The 25,082-nt window shown below is 35.5% G+C and overlaps 1 protein-coding gene across 2 annotated transcripts; it reads left to right on the plus strand.

Annotated features, from left to right (window-relative positions):
- The first annotated feature begins 582 nt into the window (after window positions 1-582).
- LOC149788951 (uncharacterized) lies at window positions 583-23,736 on the plus strand. Of its 2 annotated transcripts, XM_089975099.1 has the most exons (4): window positions 583-682; window positions 3,400-3,538; window positions 13,391-13,580; window positions 22,659-23,723. In XM_089975099.1, exons 3-4 carry the CDS (start codon window positions 13,404-13,406, stop codon window positions 23,187-23,189), a joined length of 708 nt encoding a protein of 235 aa, XP_089831225.1. In that variant the 5' UTR covers window positions 583-682; window positions 3,400-3,538; window positions 13,391-13,403; the 3' UTR covers window positions 23,190-23,723. The 2 variants fall into 2 exon arrangements, with proteins under 2 accessions (XP_089831225.1, XP_089831224.1); XM_089975098.1 differs by lacking the exons at window positions 583-682; window positions 3,400-3,538 and adding an exon at window positions 11,800-12,287 and having other exon boundaries at window positions 22,659-23,736.
- Window positions 23,737-25,082: the final 1,346 nt, after the last annotated feature.

The raw sequence follows: 25,082 nt of genomic DNA on the forward strand, positions 1-25,082 counted from the left end.
TAATAAACACTCATTTGCAGTAATCATGAGCCATCCTCAATTGCAAAATGGAAAACCAAATTTCACAATTTAAACGAGAATGAATGGAAAAATCTTTTTTCTCTCCTCAATATACTCTGCAGAAGTTTTAACTCATCTTCTGTGGGGGTGTCCAAAAACAGAATCAATGTTCACTAGGTTCGTAGAGTGGATAAAGAGTAATCATCTCTATACATTATGTGTATCAAAGAGAGGATTTATGATTGGCGTATTATATGAAATCTGATGATATGAGTAACTTATTTATATTAGTATTAAAAGTTCATATTTACAGCTGCATATTTAATAACTAATTACCAGATATTTCTCATTTTAATAAATAACTAAAATTAAACTTTCTGTCCGAAAAGTTTTATGCATACACAAAATGCCCATGGGTCAATTTTTATACAAAATGGCTTCTTTTACCAAAAGGTGTTTATTAACTGAATATAAAAAGGTATCGCTATTTACCGTTCTATCCGGTGTAAGGTATGTTTTGATAACGTGCGGATGCAGTCATAGGTTCATTATTCGTGTCTACATAAAATGTTGCATACCCGGGTCGGCTCACCTGTCGGACTGTTTTCTAACCGCCCATATTGTCACAGCAATGCGTGGTGCAGGGAGATTACACCATATTAACGAATATTTGTTACATTAGGTAAGGGTTTAAGGTAATTGCAGGTGTAATCATAATATACAAGTCTCAAAGCATGCTCTTGTGTTGTTGTTTGTTTTTTCATTTTTCTTTTCTTTTCTGAAATCTAGTAGTTTTCTTATCGGAAGTGCCGAGATAAGGGAGATAATAAAGGACTAGCTGTTTGGTCTTGTCAGTTTTTGACCAGTACGTTTCAAAACATTTAGTTGTCTTAACGCTTTCATACAAAGACTTTTTATATGTGAGTCAAGCTACATTAGTCAGTATTACAGTTTGCTCATGTTAAGTACACGTTTCATACTGAATGCTTTTTCACCTACAATTAGTGCTTGAAATTTGTCGGGAGTGCCTTGTATTTTGTTCATAGTGAACCAATTAGAACGTTAGCCTCGTTTTCGTGTATGTCACTCAAAGTGTTAAAGTCTTTCATCTGAATCTGAATGTGTATAGTGCAGCACCAGTTACGGCATAACATCTGAATGTGTACAGTGCAGGACCAGTTACGGCATACATCTGAATGTGTACAGTGCAGGGCCAGTTACGGCATACTCTGAATGTGTACAGTGCAGGGCCAGTTACGGCATACTCTGAATGTGTACAGTGCAGGGCCAGTTAAGGCATAAAATCTGAATGTGTACAGTGCAGGGCCAGTTACAGCATACTCTGAATGTGTATAGTGCAGGTCCAGTTACAGCATACTCTGAATGTGTACAGTGCAGAACCAGTTACGGCATACAGTCTGAATGTGTACAGTGCAGGGCAAGTTACGGCATAAACTCTGAATGTGTACAGCGCAGGGTTAGTTACGGCATACATCTGAATATGTACATTGCAGGGCCAGTTACGGCATAAATCAACGTGTACATTGCAGGGCCAGTTACGGCATAAAATCTGAATGTGTACAGTGCAGGGCCAGTTACGGCATAACATCTGAATGTATACAGAGCAGGGCCAGTTACGGCATACTCTGAATGTGTACAGTGCAGGACCAGTTACGGCATAAAATCTGAATGTGTACAGTGCAGGGCCAGTTGCGGTATAACATCTGAATGTATACAGAGCAGGGCCAGTTACCGCATACATCTGAATGTGTACATTGCAGGGCCAGTTACGGCATACAATATGAATGTGTACAGTGCAAGGCCATTTACCGCATACATCTGAATGTGTACATTGCAGGCCAGTTACAGCATGCTCTGAATGTGTACAGTGCAGGACCAGTTACGGCATAAAACCTGAATGTGTACAGTGCAGGGCCAGTTACCGCATACATCTGAATGTGTACATTGCAGGGCCAGTTACGGCATACAATATGAATGTGTACAGTGCAGGGCCAGTTACCGCATACATCTGAATGTGTACAGTGCAGGGCCAGTTACCGCATACATCTGAATGTGTACAGTGCAGGGTTAGTTACGGCATAATCTGAATGTGTACAGTGCAAGGCCAGTTACCGCGTAAATCTGAATGTGTACAGTGCAGGGCTAGTTACGGCATAAATCTGAATGTGTATAGTGCAGGTCCAGTTGCGGCATAAAATCTGAATGTGTACAGTGCAGGGCCAGTTACGACATAAATCTGAATGTGTACAGTGTTGGGTTAGTTATGGAATAAATCTGAATGTGTACAGTGCAGGGTCAGTTACGGCATAAATTTGCACCGGAAGAGATAGTCAACTAAAAAGTTAGCAGTATTGTTCAAGCGCTGTCTTGATGCTTTCCACTGTCACTCAGATGATTCCAGTCCACAATTGTTTTTACGAAGAAAGAATTTCTAAAGCCCAGTGAAGAAAAGGAGTTTTGTTATCGCCATATGTATGCAGAGAGCTATGTTTAATAAAATAAATAATATCATTGATAAAAAAATTAAAGAGTAAAGGTTTGAGGATTGATCACTGATGAACCCCTTGTTGAAATTTCATCCAGCTACACAATACACTCTGCATCTTAATTTACTGCTTACGATTTGACAGACAGCACAATGACAGACTTACCGAGCCATCCACTATAACATAAAACTGACTGTAGCTTGCACATTAGAATAACATGACGATTACGGTCAAAAATCCATCCGAACAGCAGCTACATATTTCTTTTCGTCAAGAGCCTACTTCCAGAATTAGAGTAATAATAGAAACATAGCCTTGAAATTTCGAAAAGCACTAAAACATTTGTTAAAAATGTTTTTAAAATATGGCGCTAACTGAGTCTTAATCGATTTCTCAGTTTGGTTATGATAGATATAACATTAACTGGTATGCAATTACTTATATCAAGAAGGTTGTTTCATATTAAAATCGGAACTACTTGTGCTTCCTTCATAACGTTAGGAAATATTATTACATGTTAGCGCTTTTTTAAATTACATCTGTAGCATAGCAAGCAAGGATTGATGCCATAGCTTTGAACATATTAAAAGGAATATGACTACCAACCCACGGCGCTGTAGCTTTTTCGATTTCAATCTTCGCATCAATTTTTAGACTTCGTCGCAGTTAAACTATATTAAAGTCAAAAACTGTATCTAAGTCACTATTGTCTATCTAAGTTATTTTGTCCTTAATATTCTTGATACTTTGATGAGTTAAAGGGTCGAAAGGATCACCCTTGCCATATCTAATGCCACATTTAAATACAAATGATTGAAGATTTTATATATCAACCTAGTTTTGTTTACAATTTATGTACCTTCAACAAGAATGATCTTATCTTGCCCAACAGGGTGATACAACCTGACCATGACAGCCAAATGAAGACATCCGAGGATATGGAAATGATATCAGGAAATACACCATAAACGTTAAATGCCACGTGTTTGAATTTCAACTAGTGACCAAAGCGATTCTAGAACCAAAACATGGTAATATTCATTGGCAGTATGTATACCAACCAGATGTATATAGTAGATGAAAGACATACGTGACAAAAGTACTTTTTATCATGGGCTTCTCACCTCACGCGATACATGTAATACAAAATCACATAAATAACAGAGATGATTCGAAGATTTAGAACAAGGTCCTTCCCATTATCTGAATATATATGGTGCCAATTAAAGGCAAAATTCAACAACAAAAATCAAGAATTGTATTTGTTTAAAAACTCCAGGGAGATAAAACCTTCTGAATAAACGTTCAACATGAAGTACAAAAATAGAGGCTATAAATGATAAAGATTGTAAAACATTGTAAAGGGTATTCAAAATAGAAGTACATGTAAAATCGTTCAAACATAAATACTGAAACTGCGTTTTTATGCAAATCACATTCCCTAAAAAGTCCAACATTTTCTCTTGTGATAAATCGTCATACAGTTGGGTTTTTTTTTCATTGCGTGCGCTTGAGAATGCGTCTTTCTCTCAGTCTGGAAGATTACACACTCGACAAGAATGTGTTACATAGTCAATGGATACTGGCATGGTACGCAATCCTTTCGAGGTTCACGGTTTAGGAGGTATGTGTGGCCGATACGTTATCGCTACAATACCACATCATCCATGTGATTGGTTCTATACAAAGGATGCCACTCTCCAATAATGGGTTTGATGTTCTGAAGTTTGTAGACTTTTAATTTCATATATTTTGCCAAGTATGAAGAACAGGCTGATTTATATAATATTTTATGTCATTTTATGAAATCTTATATTTTGCAACGGGTGACTGCAAGGCAGCTTTGGCTGCTTTCCTGCCATTTCATTTCCCATAATGCCGATGCGACTAGGTAGGCAACCGCACAAAATACTGTCCCCATATTATCTGAGCAAATCATTCTTATGTAATATCTGGAATATTAGCTGGATGTCACATTTAAGGTTTTGTAAGGTTTACAGTCTGGAATTCGAATCCAAAGTTTTGGTATCGTATCCCCGGCAACACAATGGAGTTGCTTTGTGCATATAGGCAAAGAATCCATTGTGGTGCGAAATAAAATTGTATTCGCTGAGCGATTGAAACGTTTCCCATTATGCTTTGTTCAGTTCTATTTCATCGCGAACCCTTACGATTTTATAATATTGCTTCTTATGTATACTGGCAAGTGGTCTCTACTATATAATTCGTCACCAACTTCCCTAAAGAGGCAAAGTAAAACAGGTGAATTACACATGATCAACTCTAAAGATAAATGTGATCTGAGGAAGTATGGATGAATGAGGCGTATTAAAAAAAAAGAAAATTCTTAATATTATAGCATACCATTTATTTTTGTTTCTTTCAACTTGTCAATATATTTAACACCGGTCTGTAGGGGAACTAGCATTGTTTTTTTTTTAAATTAAAAAAATGATCTGCATATATAGCATGCCAAAGAACTACAGATATATACTTGTAAAATAACATAGGTAAAAGACAGCGACGTACAAATATTGGAGAAGGAGAACAATTCTTCTACCGAGCAAAGTAGCTACTGTTGAATCGGAGCGCTCTGGTGTGTACTCTCCTACTGATATCAATCCCGACTTAGATAATATTTATAGATGAATTTTTCTGCCATAGCCTACAATTTTGAAGTAATATCATCGTTTTAAAGATGGTCTTCGAATCAAATGAAGATGACCCGTGTTATGGAAGATCGTTATCTTCGATTGGTGAGCGGGATGTGGCTGCTGTGAAGGGATCAATTGGTGAATACGCTTGATACACAGTGAAAGATATGTCTATTATTACAGTTATTCATTCGTCAGCAGTCGTAATATATTGAAAAATCGTTTGAAGCTCAAAAAGGTTTGCGTAAGATGAGTACCGCACGTGATTACGGCTGATCAAAAATATGATCAGATTGAAATCGCCAAACAGTTGCTAGCCAACTATGAAAAAAATGACCAGAAACATTTGAACGGGATTAAAACATGTAACGAAACACAGATTTACTTCTTTTTTAACAGACTCAAGAGAAAGTAATACAGTTTGGATCAGAGAAAGGCAGTAGATACCAGAGGTCAGATTTCTGAATGAACATAGCATTAAACAGCCCTGATTTAACTCAAAATGAGTTTTGGCTCAAACTCATTATCACGATTCTTTTAAGGGGGCAGGCGAGTTAAACATCACCATACAGTTGGAAGTGCCGTTTTCCCCTATAGGTACAACTTACCAAAGAGTTAATAAAGAAAGACATTTAATAACTGGATTACAGACTGAGAACGTATGCAGAGGCGCATGGGGAGTACATTGAGTTGATGCACTGACGTACCTTCACTGATGAAGAGCTTTGTTTTACACCAGACTAATAGTCAGATCTTTGTAAATAACCCTCTTACTTATCATTCTAAAGGCAAAGATTATATTTTGAAACAAACTGTTATATTCTATTTCTTCTTCCACTTATGTTTTAACAGTCTAGTCGCAAATGTGATTGTTAAAATCAACAAGTAAAAGAAAAGGTACTGGTAACTGTTCAAAAGAAGGTCAAGGTCAGATTGACTAATTGGAGTACTTTACGGGAGCCATATTAAGCAAAATGAAGGAGTTGTGTGTAACGACACACAAATGGCCATAGCATATAAACTATTGCCTGAATTACGATTAATTTGTCTGTGAAGAGTTCTGTTATTTATGATGATAGATCTCTTTCAGGAGCCGTATGATTATTTCTTGAAATGTCGTGCGTTGCTAAGTTTGGATGAGTAACGCAGCCATTTTCTTTTGAACAGGTCTCCTGAAGACAAGCAGCCATGAAATCATGTTGTTGTTTCCTTAAGTACGAGACAAAAGTGGGCAGTATTTGCTTTCAAACCTCGATAATTCCACTGTATAATAATGTCAAACATTTTTATGAAAAGAGATGGAAGTACGGGCATCTAGGGATCTTTCCCTGGTACAAATCTGACGGCTCACCAGTCTCCACACTTTCTGGGACAGCCAAGCTTATCACAGAGCTTTAAAAGGATAGTAATATCGTTTTGGAAGCCTAGCGGATCCTTTAATCCCTTTATGATCTGGTTTAAAACGCCAATTTTCAACAGCGTAAGCAGACTGCGGCTCTTTTTGTGGACTGGATCAAAACGACTCCTTCATAGTACAATTGAGTGATGCGGGAGGTCGCGGGTTCAAAACCCGGCCGTGTCATAACAAAGACTTATAAAAATAGTACTAACAGCTACCTCGCTTGGCGTTGTGTCAGGATGATGTGACTGGGTGGGTCATGATGCTACATGTCTGCAGCATGATGCCCCAGTACTAGATATCACTATAAACTATCACGCTGTAGACATCGTTGCGATATGATTACATTTTTTAAAAAGTTATGTAAAAAATCTAAAACACCACAAAACACCACTAGAAACGCTCATGCCTTTGTCGTGTTTAACACGTTGGATCTCCGTTTTGAGTTTCCACTTATGGCAGTTTCTGGAGTACTACATATGTTCTCCCTGGCAATTCGCACAAGAAACGTACCCTATGCAGGACAATTCATCATGACCCACATGCTCACATCTAGAGCAGACTAATTTCTTGCTATAGCCATCATTGTGGGCGACATTTTTCATGCAGAGGGAAGAGTCAACATGAATATCAAAGAACCCAGCGGTGATTGATGTTAGTGAAGCGGCGCAGTCGAAATTTATAGTACAATTCAAGGAATTAATATATTACTGTAACTCAGTGCTGTCCAACCTTTTTGACACCATTGGCCACTGAAAATGTTTTTCTTGAAGCCGAGGGCCGCAGCAGAAAATTGAAAAGCAACGACTATATAGCTGCTTGAGGACTGGAGGCCATTTAAAATCAACCCGCGGGCCGCATGCAGCCTGCGAGGCGCGGGCTGGACAGCACTGCTGTAACTATTTTTAATCCTTTCACGTTCACTTTGTTTGATTTTGTATTTTAGGGGAATAAATTTATATTTTGGAAATTTGAATGCTTGTTCGGTATTACCTTGTCTTGTTACATAGTTCAAGCCCCTAGGATAATTGGTGAGATCATCTCGAATATGAATTTTATTTTAATATTTTCATGATTTGAATATTTTCTAAAGCTTAATATTTCAGAGATTTAAAAAAAAATACATTTTCGGAGATTGTTTTTGAAATTTGAATTTCTTTGTTGGAAATCTTAGTAGTCTCTGATGCTTTGATTTCATATCTGGGAAATTAATTACGAAACCAACATTTCACTAAGTAGGGAATTGTTTTGCAGATCCTGTCCAAGAGGGGTCAAAGTCTTTATGCTTTAGTCCTTTTGTTAGGGCATACTGTCATGATACCATTGATGAGAGAGAGAGAGAGAGAGAGAGATTTCTGGAAATGTATGGAGTCCAGAAAGTATCAGCAGGACCCAATGCAGCTGATAATGAAAGCGAAGATTTTATGTTGGTTGGACAATGAAGCAGTGTTAAGAAGGCTTATGCTTCATGTAGAAGAAGGGCTATTGAAAAAACGTAGAGAAATACAGAAAAAAACCCACAAATAATAATCAGAAAGAGTAGAGTTCCACAATAGTGTCAGGGGTGACTTAGAACTCACTGATGAGAAAGGGTTTGAAACTTTAGATAAGGCAGCTAGTATAGCTGATGATTATTATTTGAGTCACAAGGTTCATTTTGTAGATAAATGATCCCCTCAACAGTTTTTGTTAAGAAACCGTTTCGGTTTAGTTAGAGTACTTATAAGTCTCAAACTAGTATAACTGTGATGAATCAAACATGTCTAGTAAGACTGACCAAAATTTTTTTCCCAACATACTGTAAGAGGAAAAGACACGTTATTTCTGAATGCTATAGGAAGAAATACAAGCAACATAATTCTAACAGTGTAGTTTCAAATGCTCTTGTTTCTAAGAGGTCACTGAGTCGGTCATATATTGAAAGAGATGCTTTTATTGGGGCTACACTACCCCAGTCTAATTCTAATGTGGAGATTTATGATCATTCATATCGAAGGGTTGAGAATCACGTGCTGGTGATTTAGATAAGGCTATTCTTGAGAGAAACTGGAGCTTCTCTGAGTTTGCTTGTTGTGGAGTACTTTGACCTTTTCTCAGATGTCTTCTTCTATTGAGATTACTCTATTCCTGCGTTTGACAAACCATAATAGCAGACTGTGTTAACCTTTTTCCTAAGACAAAGCTAGGCAACCAATGGTTGTTGACGATTATATGTGCATCCACAGGTTTTCCAGAAGCTATTGCTTTGAGGAATATTAAAGTTAAGACATTGACAGAAGCTTTGGTAAGGCTTTTTACACACTGTGAGATTCAAAGAAATACAGGGCGGGTTAGAGACAAAGGTGTTCAGTTGTTGTTGTTTCCTGTTAAGGAGTATGTTTGAGATTCTTTTCAGAGTAGGTATTTTGGTCTTTATAACGATAGGAAGAAAATAAGTTACTTAAAATAATTTCTACTCCTGGGTGAGTAAATAAGATTAATTTTGTCAAAGTAATATGTTAATATTTTAGGAATATGTTGACATAAATAGCCATGTAAATTATTCAGATAATTTAGTAGTACCTGTCCCACAAAAACAGCATTTATACTAAGATGAGAAATCAGACAGTGGTGATTTTGAGGTGACTAATCTTAGCAATTCTGAAAGTTTGGACAATCTGGACCAAACACTTTCACATCTGCTACCGCAAGAGATGAACGAACTGAAACAGCTACTAAAAATATGAAGAATTATTTTCAGATATCCCAACACGAACAAATAAGACCTTCAACGACGTTGAAATAGTAAATTCTACGCCTATGAACAACATCCTTATAGGATGAATCCTCTCAAACAAGACTATTTGAAGAAAGAAGTTCAGTGTTTGCTGAAGAATGGCTTCATTGATCCAAATAAAAGTGAATGACGTTCAACTTTTATTCTAGTGCCGAAATCAGATAAGATTATCCATATGTGTACTGATTACAGAAAAGTAAACAGTGTCACTAAGACAGATTCGTTCCCAGTTGCTAGAATCGATGACTGCACTGACAGGATTGTAAATGACAAATACATCACCAAGTTTGACCTTTAGAGGGGATTCTGGCAAATTCCAATTATGGAGAGAGTATAGGAAATTTCCGTATTCGTGACTCCAGATGGACTTTACCGATACAAAGTCATGTCATTTTGGATGAAGGGTTCCCCCAATTCTTTCCAACGTTTGATGAATATGATAACATCCGGTATAGGAAAATGTGCCGCTTACATCGATAACACTTTGAAGGACCACATGGAAACCATACGGAAGTTGTTCGAAAGGCTCAGCGAAGCAAATATGACAGTCAACTTGAGAAAAAGTGACTTCTGCCGTGCTTGTGTTACTTGTGTTGTGGACATGGTCAAATAAAACTTCGAAAAGTTAAAGATTTGGCTATTTATGAGTTCTCTGTGCCTATCAGTAAGAAGCAACTGATGAGATTTTGTCTGGTTACTATCGGAAAGTTTGCTCTAATTTTTCCATGATTGCCGAACCCCTAAACAATTTGCGAAGCAAGAAGGACACATTTCGCTGGTCAGGCTAAGGTCAGGAGGCTTTTGATAAGTTAAAGGCCATACTCAAGAGTACACCAGTTCTTTCAGCTCCAGATTTCACTAAATCCTTTAAAGTGTCAGTTTATGCAAGTGACTTAGGGGTTGGTGGAGAACTGTTACATGAAGATAGCAACGGTGTGGATCATCCAGTGTGCTATTTTTCAAGGAAATTGATTAATCACCAGAGAAATTATTCCACGACAGAGAAATGAGTGTTGGTCTTTGATGATGTCCCTGCAACACTTTAGGTGTATGTTAGTGGAGCTTCTTTCCCAAATGTTGTCTTCAGTGATCACAACCCCATCACTTTCATTAATAAAATGAAGAACAAAAATCAAAGACTGTGACGACAGAGTCTGATGTTACATTCGTATAATATCAATGATAGATAAATCAAAAGAGAAAACAATTTGATTACAGACGCATTTTCGCGTGCATTGAAGTACAGTATTGCGTTGTTTTGTATACATTATTGTATAATTCATTTTCTTATGCAATATTAATTACATATATGTTTTACATTTAATAAAAAAGAAACGTTTCTTTGCATAATTTTTTTTCTTTTATGGGGAAGGGGTTTAAGGATATCTGTATCATATATTACTTTATAGTATAGTTTAATTTAAGTAATTTGGGCTCGTGACATTTATTTTTTAATTTTATAATTCGGTGGCTGGCCTGTACTATAGCAAGAGTACATGTATATACTTTCGCCCTTCATAAATAAAGGTTATTGCCAGTTTCTTGTCAACTATAAATTCGGTTCAACTAGACCAGCAAAACAGTTGAATGTAGGTCACGCCAACATCACGTGATCCTCGGAGAATATCTGTACTCTAAAGATATCATGCACGTCCTTGTTGTTGATTGGCTCAATAATCTTTTTTAAAAAGTCAGGCTGTTTAATATATTTCACAATAATAATAATAATGTAAATACCTGGAATCTTTGTCATATGTGTTAATTTGATGCTTACATATTGCATATTTACAGGAATTAAATATGAAGCCTTTCATTCTTAAGTTATATTTTAGTCTTGTAAGAAGAGAGGAATTGTGATTTATTTATGCTGTGAACATTGAAATTGCGCAGTGGAAAACCATTTATTCTAAACAGACAGTACCTTGCAGGATTATTATATAAAACATTATAGGACTTGGATATTTAATAATTAGGTGAAACATTCAAGGATGTAAGTCCCTACTTTCCGTATGCCAGCGGACCTCGTATAATTGGTAGCAGTGATAATTACCTAACATTTATGAACATAGTGCACATAGTTTGACGGCTATTAAAATAACAGATGTTGTCAAATTTCATAAATCAAGGATTTTCTTTAATTGTGTAATATGTAAATGTTTACTTTTTCTCATAAACGAATCTTAATTTATATTCGCATTGCTTTATACTGCAAAGTGAGTGAAATAAAAGTTTCAAATCGATCGGCAGGTGCGTCCAACTCTTTTTGTATGTCGATCAAAACTGCTTAAGGTCTGAGGCTGCAGGAGCAGGAACGGTTCCTTATAACTTATTATGCATATTAATTAATGCACATTTTCAAAAGGCAACATACATGGACGCTGGCTATACAAAATTATGAGCTGGGCCACGGGTTGAACACGCCTGGTCAATGAGTTATGGATTCATCCACTTCGTCATTTGCAATACCGGTGTTCTGTATTTAAAGAATCTATGCTTTAGTTTCTAGAGAAACATATTTCATGTTCTTTTAGTACTTAGAATTTAATTTATCCCTCTTCTTTTTTGTGTGTTGTTGTTGTTTTTGTTGTTTGATTTCGATTACTTTACGCCAGAAACCCGATCATTCCAGAAAAGATGCAGATAGAGTTTAGTTTCGTGCCATACAGAATGAAACGTCATTTCACATCATCGTTGTCTCTTGGTATGAAACGTTGTGAATAAAGTATGACGTAAGCGATTGCCAACGTTACAAAACATCATTTTTCCGACTATGGTAGGGTCAAGACGTAATTTTCAACCGCGTTTATTTTGATAATGGAAGCCCTACTGAATTCGCGAGTTTTCACAAATTTGGTGGGTGACGACGCTGCGCAGGCTTTAAAATGTAGTATTTGCTGGGAATATTACAGCAATCCGGTCATCTTAACATGTGGCCACACATTTTGCTACGAGTAAGTCTCTCTCTCTCTCTCTCTCTCTCTCTCTCTCTCTCTGTATGTATGTATGTATATGCAGAATATATTATGAATTTTATATTTGTGTATCTAAACTCATTACGTTCCGTCCTTATTCAAATATTTCCAGCGTAAATCATTTATTGCATGAAATATGCGATCTGTTTTTGTTGACTGAAAACTTTAATTTAACGTAACAAACCAATTCTGGCCAATATTAATATGTAAGCTGGAGGTTTGTGGAACATTTCAACCAAATAGGCCTACACTGTATTATTATGCTATATGAGAAGTCACGAAATTCCTAAACGCGTAAATTCTTATAGATACAAGATTTGAAACCGTGTTTTATGAATTTAAAGTATGTTGTCAAGTATGAGAGCTATTGTATGATATAAAACAGGCATGATCTAATAATATGAAATACAAATTTGAGGCTGTGTTAGCTCTTCGATTGAATTTCATTAAAACTGGGATAGATCACACCAGAATAAAATCGGACATGTAAGCATGGAAGACGTTTAATCGAAAAGCAACCATATATATATGCACGTGTGTGTGTGTGTGTGTGTGTGCACTTATACGGCCCGTAAGATTAAGTACAAGTTTCGTCACAGAATCAGTTTTTTCGAAATCAGCTGGGGTCATCCTCACTGCATGATTACTGGATTCAACTTTTATTTAATCGTGACCGAAATCGCGAGAATAATTTAACTATTTATGAATTATCTTTTTTTAAAAATGCAGAGTTTCATAGAACCGACCGGTTTTTGCTTGGCTTTGCTTGAGATGTTAACGTTATTCAAACATCGGAATTACAAGCGCCGACTGAATAAATGATTTTAATTATTTAAAAGTCCCTTTAATTATTCGTCAGGATATTTGACATGAAAAACAGTGACCGTAAGCTCAAACGTTTGCCATAGTGCATTGAAAATAAACAATAGGAAAGTACTAATATCTTCTAAAGTCAAGCGGTGTATCTGGGAAAAGAAAGTTGTACTATACCCTGCATAACAACAGGAATGATTCAGCAGAAAGATTGCTTATACTTTCTATAGAAACGGTTTCGTCATGATCTTCTTCTTATTATGTTTAAGCTGTCTTCTGGAAATGGGCAAACACGCCAAGTTGAACTATCTCCACGTACCGTTTAAAGACTTGAAGATCCATTGTCCAAACTGTCGTCTTCCGCTCTCCGTTCAGCAGCTTATGTCCCGTAACGTCACCTTCAACTACCCACTGGCGTCACTTCTTGAAGCCCTCAGAGCTTCCACGGTCACAGAAAAGGTATCTTAATGTGTAATTTTTTGTAGAGAATATAATACAAATATTTGTGCTTATATAACTCAGAGCCAACTAAAAGCAGCTAAGTCCAAGAACTTATGGCACAGATCAGAATTTACAATGTTCTCACTTTTGGTGAGCGTATGAAAGGTTTATAGCTTCGTCTGAATACAGTCTAGGTTGGTATTTATAAATTTGTCAAGACTAAATTTTGTTTCGGAACTCATTCTCCATAAATGAATGATATTGTATTTGTGCTCATTTCAAATTAAATTTATGAAACTAGTCGAATGATTTCTAAATATTGCAGACTTTTGGTGATCAAAAGATTAAAAGGATTAAGTTAGTTTCCTACATTTCATTTTCAATGAGCAGAAATATAGAATTCTATTGATCACATAACAAGAAACATATTTATTTGATGAAATCTGAGAATAGTGCAGTTGATTTATATATATATTCGGATGTCGCAGTCGTTGTTTGCCTTGCATCATGTAATGACGTCACTTGTGACGTAATTAAATGTTATATGTGTTACAAAGAGATAAAAAAATATGATATGGCTATATTGTTAAGCAAAAGTTACTTATGAAGAGAGCGATATCATTAGCTACGGGCTGTCTTTGTGCCAAGGCAAGAAATGCACAATGTTTGTCATTCTTTTTTTTCCAATTGTCGAAAAAAAAACACGAAAAGGTGTTTTATGTGTCGGTGTGTACCCCATAAGTGTGCTGTTTGTTTATTTTTTAAAAAGAGTTTTGATCAAAAATTTATTTAAGTACATTTTTGATGGGGTATTTATAGTTCCTAGTGTTTTCTATAGGGTTGTTCATCCGAGTCTGGTTTCTTTTACCCTACTCGAATTCCCCTCCCTTGGATTTTTGTGACCTTTGCCAGAGGTCCCCTAAGTCCCGTGTTTGCTATGTGTATATATGCTATAACTGTGAGTGCTATATAGTTTTTGTGTTGGGACAGCAATACTTGTCAAATCTTTCCAGTTATCCAGTTATCTTAGTATATTTTCCTATGTTTATATGCGTGAGTATGTGTGTGGCTCCTCGCATTAATTATTCTTAAATGAGGTAGACTGTACTCGAGTGAGGGCCCATGCTTTATTTATTTCTTGTATTTCTCCTGACTCGAGTTGACCTCTTTTTAATTTAAGCTATTGACCAAAATTTCCAAAAGCGTTTACATATACTATACAGTAAGGGAGCTGTATAGTTGTTGGAAAGATATGGAATGGGGTGTTAAATTCCTATAGGCCTACTGTATTTGTGTTTATGTTTGTATTTGTGTTTGTGTATGTGTATGTCTGCTAGTGTTCTATATGGGGTGTTTTTCCAAGACTCTTTTGTGGGCTTATCCACTTTGCGTGGCGCCATGTGATATAGCCCAATGACGTCATTACCTCTACTTTCCCCATACAGATTCCCTGTCCCTGTTTTTACAATTTTTGTAATGTTATTAGCAGTATTATGTTTGGTTATTGTCATTGCTCATATACGGATTAACAAGGAACGTTATAATTTAGTCAGGATATTTATGGTATATTTATTGAGTTATTGCCTATTTAAAATGTCAAAGTACTTCGTAGTTAATATTAATTTTAGATTATGGATACTAAATGATTACAGTAGCTACATATTAATCTGTACTAATCACTTTTAATTGTTATTATTTGTCCACATGCCAGCATTGTGTTAGTTACATTATCAGTTATCTTTATTATTAAGTTTTTTCAAAGTTTCCGTCTAAATATAGAATTTGTATTCTTTGGTATTTTTCTCTTTTGCAAATTTCTATTATTAATTTAATCCTTTCTTCTTTCCTTTTCTATCACTGAGTAATTGTGTGTTATTTAGGGAAATTTGCTGTTTTGCATAACGGGCATTTCACTATTGTCCTTATCATTCTTCTTCTCAATGCCACTTCTCCAGTCAGCCACTCGTTGTGGAGGTATTTGAACATTAAACTCTGGATTTTGGGGGACCCGACGTTGGCCCAATGCCTCCATACTCTATCCCATCTAACATCAGTATTTTCTTCTTCTACTTTATTTTTAATTTTCCTTGTTATTTCCTCTATAAGCCACCCATATGTCTTGTATATCTTTTTTTCCCATAATTGTTCTTGATCCCTATATTTACATATCAATTCTGTTATAATTCTAAATTTTCTAGGTACTTCAAGTTTTTTTACTTAGTTTATTATTTTCACAAATGTCTTTTCTGTTTCTAATGGAAAAACCAAACCAATATATATATATATATATATATATATATATATATATATATATATATATATATATATATATATATATATATATATATATATGGCTTCCCAAGGTGTTTTAGTTTGAGCATTAAGACGTTTGATCCTATTTATTATGTTAGGATATTTTATTAAAATTGGGTTTGGTAGTGCTAAGCCCTCTTTTGATTTTGCTCTATATAGAGTTGATTTTTTAACATAACGTGTTTTAAAATTCCATATATAATTGATAATTTAATTGCCAGTTTTATCTAAAATATTGTTTCCTATGTCTATGGAGTTTAGAAGGTAGTTCATATTAGAGTACATTTATGCCTTTGCAACTTGTACACGCACCATAATGCATAATGGCGTCAGTGCCCAGATTCGGATGATCTGTTAATTTTCATTGTTACAGTTTTACAGTTTTCTAATCTTCGTGTGTTCCAAAAATGACCCCCAAAGCCTTAACCTTGTTTTTTATTAGATGAGGGTGGGTGGTCAAGGGTGATTACATCTCCAGTTTCCTATTTTCAAAATTTCAGTTTTGTCATGAATGATTTCTTACCCTGAGGCTTTACCAAAGGATTCATATTCCTTTTCTAAGAGTTTAAAGGAATTTAGGTCTTTAATACAGTTAGTGCAATCGTCCGTATGTTGGATCATTTTGAATTCGTCTTTTAAATTTGGAATTCTTATTCCTTCAACATGTTTGATGGTCCTTATTTTTATACTTAGAGCTTCGATTTCTTTTACATATAATAGCATTGACATTGGCATCCTTGCCTCACTGGTCTTTGTATATCGAAATTGTCCGTAACAGCCCCATTTACCTGTACTCTTGCAGTTATTTTGTTGTACAGTATTTTGGTCCAATTTTGGAATTTTGTTCCCAAACCAAATTTTCCCAACACTTTCTGTATAAAGTTGTGCTCCAACCTGTCAAAAGCTTTTTCTTGGTCAAAAGTACCATGACACCTTTCTGACCTGTGTCATTTAAATAATCAATTATGGATCTTATATTTAAGATATTATTTTGTACATTCCTACCCTTTTCCCCACATGTTTGATTTATATTAACGATTTCATTTATACATTTTTTCAATATGTTTGCTAAAATTCTACTCAAAATTTTGTAATCAATATTTAGGAGGGAGATGGGCCTCCAATTTTTAAGTTCTTCTCTATTTCCCTTCCCTTTGTAAACTATAGTTATAAATCCCTCCCTCATGGAGTTACACATTGTTTCATTTTGTAAAAGTATATTATTGTATAGCCCTTCAAGAATCGGCGCTAACTCACTTTGGAATTTTTGATAGAATTCCGCAGTGAGTCCATATCTTCATGGGGATTTGCCTTTTGCTAGTTGTTTTATAGTGTTTTGTATTTCTTCACTAGAGACGAGGTCATCACACAGGTCCCTGTGTTCTGATGATATCGTCTCACAGTGTATTCCTTTTAAATAATATGTGATCGTATTTTCTCCTATTTCCTGTGAGGTATATAAACTTTCATAGAGGTCCCTTATAATTCTCATGATTTCCTTTTTGTTTGTTATTTCTTTTCCTTTTTCTACTAGCTTGTCTAATCGTTTTTCTCCTCCTCCTCTTCTCAACTCTTCTCTTTTATTTAACCCCACTGCTTTTTATGTTATTAAATTTTCCTGCTCTTAATTTCCTTCCATTGTTTTCTTCTTTTAAAATATTGTTTAGTTTTTCTTTATACATTTTCCTGGAGTCTTCTGTTTATTGTTTTTTTTTAAAGTAGTATGTTTAGCTCATTTTTCTCCATGTTTTGCAATGTTCTCCTTTTATTTGAATGGTATATTGCTAGTCCTTGATTTTATTTTTTAGTTTATCCCAGTCTAATATTATGTTTGTTATTTTCTTTTCCCTTTGGTTTTAATTTTTTTTTAAACATTCTGTTTTAATTTCTTTTGCAAAAACTTCTACACACATTTTGTCTGTTATCCAGTTTTCAAACCCTTTTCCCCCATTTCTTTATGTTTTTTATCTTCATTTCTAGATTTATAAGATTGTGATCTGATACTTTAAAATCTCTTATTTCCGCTTTCATGTGTAAGTTATTTTCAAATTTAGTTACATCAAATTTATCCAATCTGCTTGCCCCCCCCCACTTCATTTTTGCATTCATATGTATATTCTGTTTTAATCATATTTAGTCTTCTTTATACAGCTGTTAATTTACTTTATTTTAATAATTGTTCCATTATTTCTTTGGAACTAAAATCATCAGTTGATAATTCACCTGTCCTATCTATACTATCCCTACCCAGCTGAAGTCCCCTCCCATAACTAGTGGTTCCGTTGTATAATGATTTAAGTGTTTACTTAGATTTTGCACAAATTCCTTTCTGTTATATCTAGTTGCAGGACAATAAACATTTATAATATGCAAATTGCTATGTGAATCACCCTCCCCTTAAAATTTCATTTTTCCTCTATTCTGTCCCAGATAAAACCTTGTTTTTTTCTAATAATTATCGCCCCCCCCCATACCGTCATGTTTACAGTTGTTTACAATTGCAATTGCATTCATTTTTTCTTCAATAGTATATATTAACTCCTTAGAAAAGTTGTTGTGAGTCTTTTGCATTAAAATAAGATCAAATTCTGTTAGGTTAATTAATTTATAATTTTTTTTTTCCCCTATCTACTCCGTTTGTAATTATTGAGGCAATTCGGAAGTTTGTTCCTTCCATTTTTGATCCTTCAGGTGGCCTCATTCTGTCTAAAAAAAGACCTTTTACATATTCTTTGGATATTATTTCATAATTAATTTATTTAATTTTGTGTGGTTATTTCCTCGGAGGTATCAGGACCCCCATCGGATCCGTTTCCAGAGTTCTCTTTTGTCTGTTTTGTATTTTCAGTCCCTTCAGATAGTTCAGTTTCTTGTCCTGTTTCCTGTTCCGTGTCCGTTTTTGGAATGTCAAGCTTGTATTTCACCTGTATGTCATCGTCTTCGTCGTTGTCGTTGTCGCTGTTTCCGTCTTCGTCATTGGTTTTTTGTATGTTTTCGTCATTCGAATCCTCGTTTACAGTCATGTCACTCAGGTGTTGTTCTTTTTTCTTTTTTGTGAGATGTGGCTTTGTCATTCTGCGGTGAGTTTTCTTCCGTCGGCGTTGTGTCACTCTGTGATGACGCACAGGGATTTCCTTATTTTGTTTCCCTCTGGGCAGGTATTGGGGTGGAGGTTAGGGGCTTCAGACCAATTAGGTCTACTGGCTCTCCCTCTATATCCTCCATCTCCTCCCCCTCTTTTGTTTGTTCCTCATCATCCATTAGGATTTGAAACCTTTTTTTTTTGGTTTGTACTTGGTCCCTTTTGGGGTTTGTCCCTTTACCCGTTTTATTAGGGGTCAAGAATTTCGCCCATTGAGAGGTTGTTGGAGTTTCCGCTCTTATTGCCGTCAGATTTAAATCAGGCAGTTGCGAGGGATTCCCATTTCCATTTCTTATTTAAGGAGCTTAATAATAGCTTCTTGTCCTTGTTCTTGCTCATCCTCGTGTATGTTTTCATTTGTATCTTGCACTTCCTGAGCGTTTTCTAACACCCCTGCGTAGGTTTGGCGTCTTTCATTGTTGCCATATAAGCCCTTACAATCTCTAGGCGTATGACCTATTTGTTTGCATCTTGTACTTGTTCTTTCTTTCTCCTCTCCTCTATACCATGGTTTTAGGCGAAAGTCCATGACGTAAAAAAATGTATGTACTCTTTTGGCATCCTGCCTTAGTACCGTTATGAGTCTGACCCAAGTCTTTACACTTTGGAACCCATATACAGTGGCCATTTTGCTATTCCTTGCTATTATTTTGAATTTGTTCTCCATTTTCTCTATGATTTCTCTACTACTAATTTCGAGAGGGAGTCCAGATATATGGATGTCTATTGTCTTTGCCTCAACCTCTCTGATGATAGGCTCACTTTAGGTGACATGGGCTCTTCCCTTTATCCTCAAAGAAATTCTCTTCAGTGAGTACAGTGTTAGGGTTTTTCGGATATAGGATGAATTTATTGGGTCCTCCATTCTGCTGGCCCTCAATTTCATGGATTCCTATCCCTTGTAGTTTAAATTCTGTTAAAATGTCAGCGTGTCTGGGACAGTTTTCTATCTTCTCGAAGCCCAGGGTTTGACAACCTGGTGGGTGATAAGCAATTATTTGTTGTTTCCCTTCTGGCTCAAAGGATCAATTAGAGCAACGGCAAGTAGGCTCAAAACTACGCAATTATTTCTGAACAAGATTAGAGGGTAACCTTGTTTGGAAATAATTGCGTAGTTTTGAGCCTACTTGCCGTTGCTTTAATTGATCCCCTAGTACAAGATTTGTAGCCATTTTAGTACAGGTAGGTGAGCTGATTTCAATTTGAATACTAATTTGTGTGAGTAGATCTCACACCACTGATTCTCTTGTTAACAATGAAAAGAAATACAAAATTCTGAAACAAGGTAGTAACTACTTAGTTATCTTACCAAACTACAAAAGGAAAATTGGGATTTGAAAATTGGTAGTGCAATATGTCAAAAACAAAAATTTGAAGGGAAAAAACCTTCAAATAATTATTTAACAAAAAAGGGGGCTAAGGTATTTAAGGTGCAAAAAGATAGGCATATAAATGTGCAGAAAAAAGGACAAGGAAAAATAATTTTTTCTCCAAACTGTGCACTTACAAACTCCTCTATCCGGTGGACTTTCTTGCGGTTTGCTTTGTACGTGCCATCGCTGAGACTTTACTTCTCAAGAAGGAGTATCAGAAACTACAAGGTGGATAACAACCGGTTGATTTTTATGCGGTTTGCTTTGTACGTGCCATTGCCGACGATAAAACAACAGACTTTACATCTCTAGAAGGAGTTTCAGAATGTTTGTCATTCGGTCTTTGTGACAGAGTTCTCAATACCTGGCTGAACAATATAAAAACCGAACAAAATAAACATGACATTGCAGACCTTTTTAAACAAAAATAAATGAGAGCTGGAGTAAGTTATCTTTTTCATTACATACTACAGTAGATGGTAATAATAAACTAATTTGTAAAAAGTTATTCTGTCAGTGTTTTGCTGATTATGAGTTAATATTATTCTTTACATTTGCATTGCTATTTTATTCGTTCATTGTATTTTTTTTATTTCGTGTACACAATGGAAAACTGGTAAAGTGTGTTTCAACACGTATTAATTTTTACACGTTGTCATTCTTTGGTAAATATAACCCATAAGACTCGCTTGTTTCAGCTTTTGCGATATTGCCTTTCAACAGCGTGTGTAGGAATATGCAGGATGATATGTTTATCATCAGACACATGCATATGCTCGCACTATTTATCATCAAATGTTTAAAATGATGACGACAAAAACTTATTGATAAAAAATAAAATTCCCTCACCCACCTAAATCATTACGCACAGCACCTCTACTCTCGACCTTTCTGAACTGTACCCCTTGTAGGCTGCACAAATTGTTAATTGGTTAATTGCAAACGTTATGGGTGTGTAACGTTTCTGAATCTGTTTCTTCTTCGATAAATGTGTGTGATGCTTCGTATTTATTACTTACTATACTAAAGGGATAGTGTAGATAAGTGTTTGTTCCGCAAGACTGAAGATTCGAATATTTACCAATTTGTCCATTAACATTTGCCAAAAGCATACGGGATTTCCTCGAAATACATTTCGTGGTTGAGAGTTGCAACAAAACAAATATGGTACAGAAGACCTCTATAGTTTGCACGTCTGGTCATCGTGACACAATTTGGGGACTGGTTAAACTGGCCTTGAGTTCATACAACTGATATTATTGAGACTGAGTTTTCCAGTCAAAAGTGACGTTCGAAAGACAATGCCCCTTTTTATTTGCTAGCACAAAATCTAAAGCTTAAACTTGCGCTCCGAAGTTTTATGATCTCCGGACGTATAAAACGTAAAAATATAAATGGTATTAAAAAAATCCACTATGGCCCAAAAGGTGGTCAAAATAGTTGGAGCTGTTGTTTTAAAACACATATGTGCGCAGTAGCAAGAATTTTCAAAGCCAAGTTAAGCTCTGGCCAAAAAAGAAAAAAAGAAGAAAGAAAAAAAAAGCAGCAAAAAAAGACCGATTGGGGATAATTAAGCTTCAGAGGGCACTAGGTAGCAATGGCATAAGAAATGTTTGTAATCACCAGATCAATGTCGTCATTAGAATCATTCTTCTCTTTCATTAAATTAACTTGCACAATTATTATTTCGCTATTTTTGGGGAAATTCAATTTAAAATAATGATAAAAAAATTCAAGCCAGAACCGATATTACTTAAAAAAGGATGACAAGAGAACCAGTACGCAAAAACGTATGTAGTGACTCTAATCTAAGACATTGATAGTGCAACAATTTTCATACCTTTTCTTTAAACTAACTCTATTTTCATGTGTTGTACGTTTGCAATTTGTAAGACGCTAGTTTGTTGTTAATGTAATAAATAGTAAAAGCTCATCATGGGATAAGTCTCTCTCTCTCTCTCTCTCTCTCTCTCTCTCGTGACTGTTTCTGTAATATGAGTCTGGCATTCTGTAATTCTTTTTAGATACCATTATGCCATGGTTATTTCGAGGAAAGGAAGAATGGACGAATAACGTTATAATAAAAACACGCTAATGGTAAATTCAGCCTTAATCGTAATGTCATACGCTACGTCTAATTTGCATTTTAAAATATCGTAGGTCTATGTGTAGTTACTTACAAAGCAATGAATACGTTGTCGTAGAAGATGCACATAATCATTGGCCTTTTTCATCGAAATGATTTTGTAATTTTTATTTTATTTTCAGGAAAGTAAGTCCACGAGTACTGAAGAAGACTCAGAGGAGTACCGTTATGATGCCGCCAAACTAGACAAGATACGAGAGGACATCGATCGCGTATTCGCCACCTACCGTCTGAACAACAACGTCATAGATGATTCGAGGCGCGAAATAGACAAACTCCGTGAAGAGCTCTCGAACTTTTGGACTGGCAGCCAGTTTACAAATATACCAAATGGTCCGCCTGAAAGTTTATTCGGATGCGAAATGGGATTTGATTATAGCTTGTTGTATCAAACCGGTGGACCACTGAATTTTGGGCTTGAAAAGAGTAAAGTTAGTACTTGGAAATCAAAGCCCCCTCCGGGTTTAGTTGCTCCGCCTCCTGGGTTTGAAAATCAACAAAAACTGAAGATTGAATACGAAGATCCAGCTATTATGTCTTGTGGAACAAGCATACCGTCAACCCCTGCAATTCAACATTTGAAAACTCCCATACCTGCTTGGGATAAGAGTGACAGTGGAAAATGGCCCGTAATCGCGACCAGCCGTCTGTAACAGAAACTGTATCAAATGCCTTTTTTTATAAACAAGGGTACACACGTTTATTAGGAAGACATAGCTGACAATATTTGAAAGACATTTTAAATTTCGTACTAAATATATTAACACACACACTCTTTATCTGTCTGTTTCTCTCTCTCTCTCTCTTAAAGGGGGTGGGGCTTCGACTGTACAAATGTTGATATAAAAATTTCCATCATGATGTTCTGATTAACAAGGTACAATCGACGCTTATATATTGATTTTATTTATCACGTTTTGCTTTATAGGAATTCATTCGTCATTAAAAAAAGACATCAAATCAGTCTTTCATAGAATCAAGGCTATTTCTTGCAACGTATGCATACATGATTTTTGTCAGTTATCTAGGCTACCCAAAGTTCATTTTCTATTTCTAACGTAGATTTGTGAACATTAAATTTATGGGCAATTTGTTTCCAAGAGCGCCATTCTTTTGTTATAGTCTTCAAGTCTGCATCTAAGATATGCTTGTAAACACACAGAATACCAATATATATATATATATATATATATATATATATATATATATATATATATATATATATATATATATATATATATATATATATATATATATATATATATATATATATATAATAGATGGGGATCACTATACATTTACATTGTTTTGTGAAATGCCCCCTCCTGTTATGTCAATGTTCGTCCCTCATTTCTAGAACTTAAACCAGATATACTTTTATTTTGACTGCATGGTTTCCACAGTCAAATGAATAGAAACAATTTGTATTCATGTACGATTATTTATAGATATATATACACCTGTCAATTGACACGGTGAACAAAAATATTTGTAGAAACCATGAAGCTTTTATATACAATTTTTATATTCTTTTAATATTTGCTACACGATTTGAGAAGTTTATATTTTTGCATACTGATATTTTTACCCAGAGTTCTTACACCAGTTTATTAAATCACCTGTTTAATCACTTGTGATCATTTTATTATTTAAAATTTTTCAGCATTCAATAAAATATTCCGATATATATAGCTGATGTTCCTAATTATTCACATTTACAAGTCGATAGTTAAAAAATCTGAACGTTATAAACAAGAGAATTATGCGGGAAATAACAAAAGGCATTGTTGAGCTCACGAAATCCGTACTCTGTATCGTTAGAAGATGACCATATAACATACCAAGTTTCACTTACCCCCACCCCCGATTTCACCTCTAAATATGTTTTAGTCTACATCCATAAAACTTAATAGCTGACCACTACATGTTTGCCCCCACCCGCGAAAATAATTCTGCGGGAGCCTCTGAGAAGTTGCAACCACAATATTTTATCATACACTGCATTTAGCTGCAGAACAAAAATGAAAATATCTCTAGCAAAAACTTGCGAGGGCAACATATACTCATCCAGATCCAAGTCAAAGCGAGCAATAACTCCCAACAAAACTCACAGGATTCAAGTTGTTATTTTATAAAAGAAATGCAATGTTTCAGGAACACGGTGATTTGTCGATGTACACATCTCAGATAATTACCATAATATGTATACATTTTGACCGAGATCATTCAAAACACTTGAGATGAGTAACGTCCACTGGATTCAATAAATAGACGATGTTTTCAGTTACAAGACAAAAAGGGCAAACTCGAAAAACAAATTTGGAAGCAAAGTGATTTGTCGATATGTGCATATTTAGGTGATGGCCATAATATATTGCTACCTTCATGGCGACCCAACGAAAACCAAGACACAATATTTTCCCCGCACACTGCATTAGCAGCGAGGCAAAAAGGCAATACACTTTTAATTGTTACGTGAGCACAGTGCGCACCTATAGGTGATGATATTATCTGTCAAGCATTATGGCAATTCATCAAAAATGGGA

Source organism: Sinohyriopsis cumingii, chromosome 11, assembly GCF_028554795.1.
Source record: "Sinohyriopsis cumingii isolate HCF-2022 chromosome 11, ASM2855479v2, whole genome shotgun sequence".
Lineage (NCBI taxonomy): Eukaryota > Metazoa > Mollusca > Bivalvia > Unionida > Unionidae > Sinohyriopsis > Sinohyriopsis cumingii.

Excerpts from the sequence above, each read along its gene's own strand:
- LOC149788951 (XM_089975098.1), top strand. The coding sequence starts at position 12,151 with ATGGAAGCCCTACTGAATTCGCGAGTTTTCACAAATTTGGTGGGTGAC. Across the intron at positions 12,288-13,390 it reads GGCCACACATTTTGCTACGA|CTGTCTTCTGGAAATGGGCA; the intron begins GTAAGTCTCTCT and ends ATTATGTTTAAG. Across the intron at positions 13,581-22,658 it reads CTTCCACGGTCACAGAAAAG|GAAAGTAAGTCCACGAGTAC; the intron begins GTATCTTAATGT and ends TTTTATTTTCAG.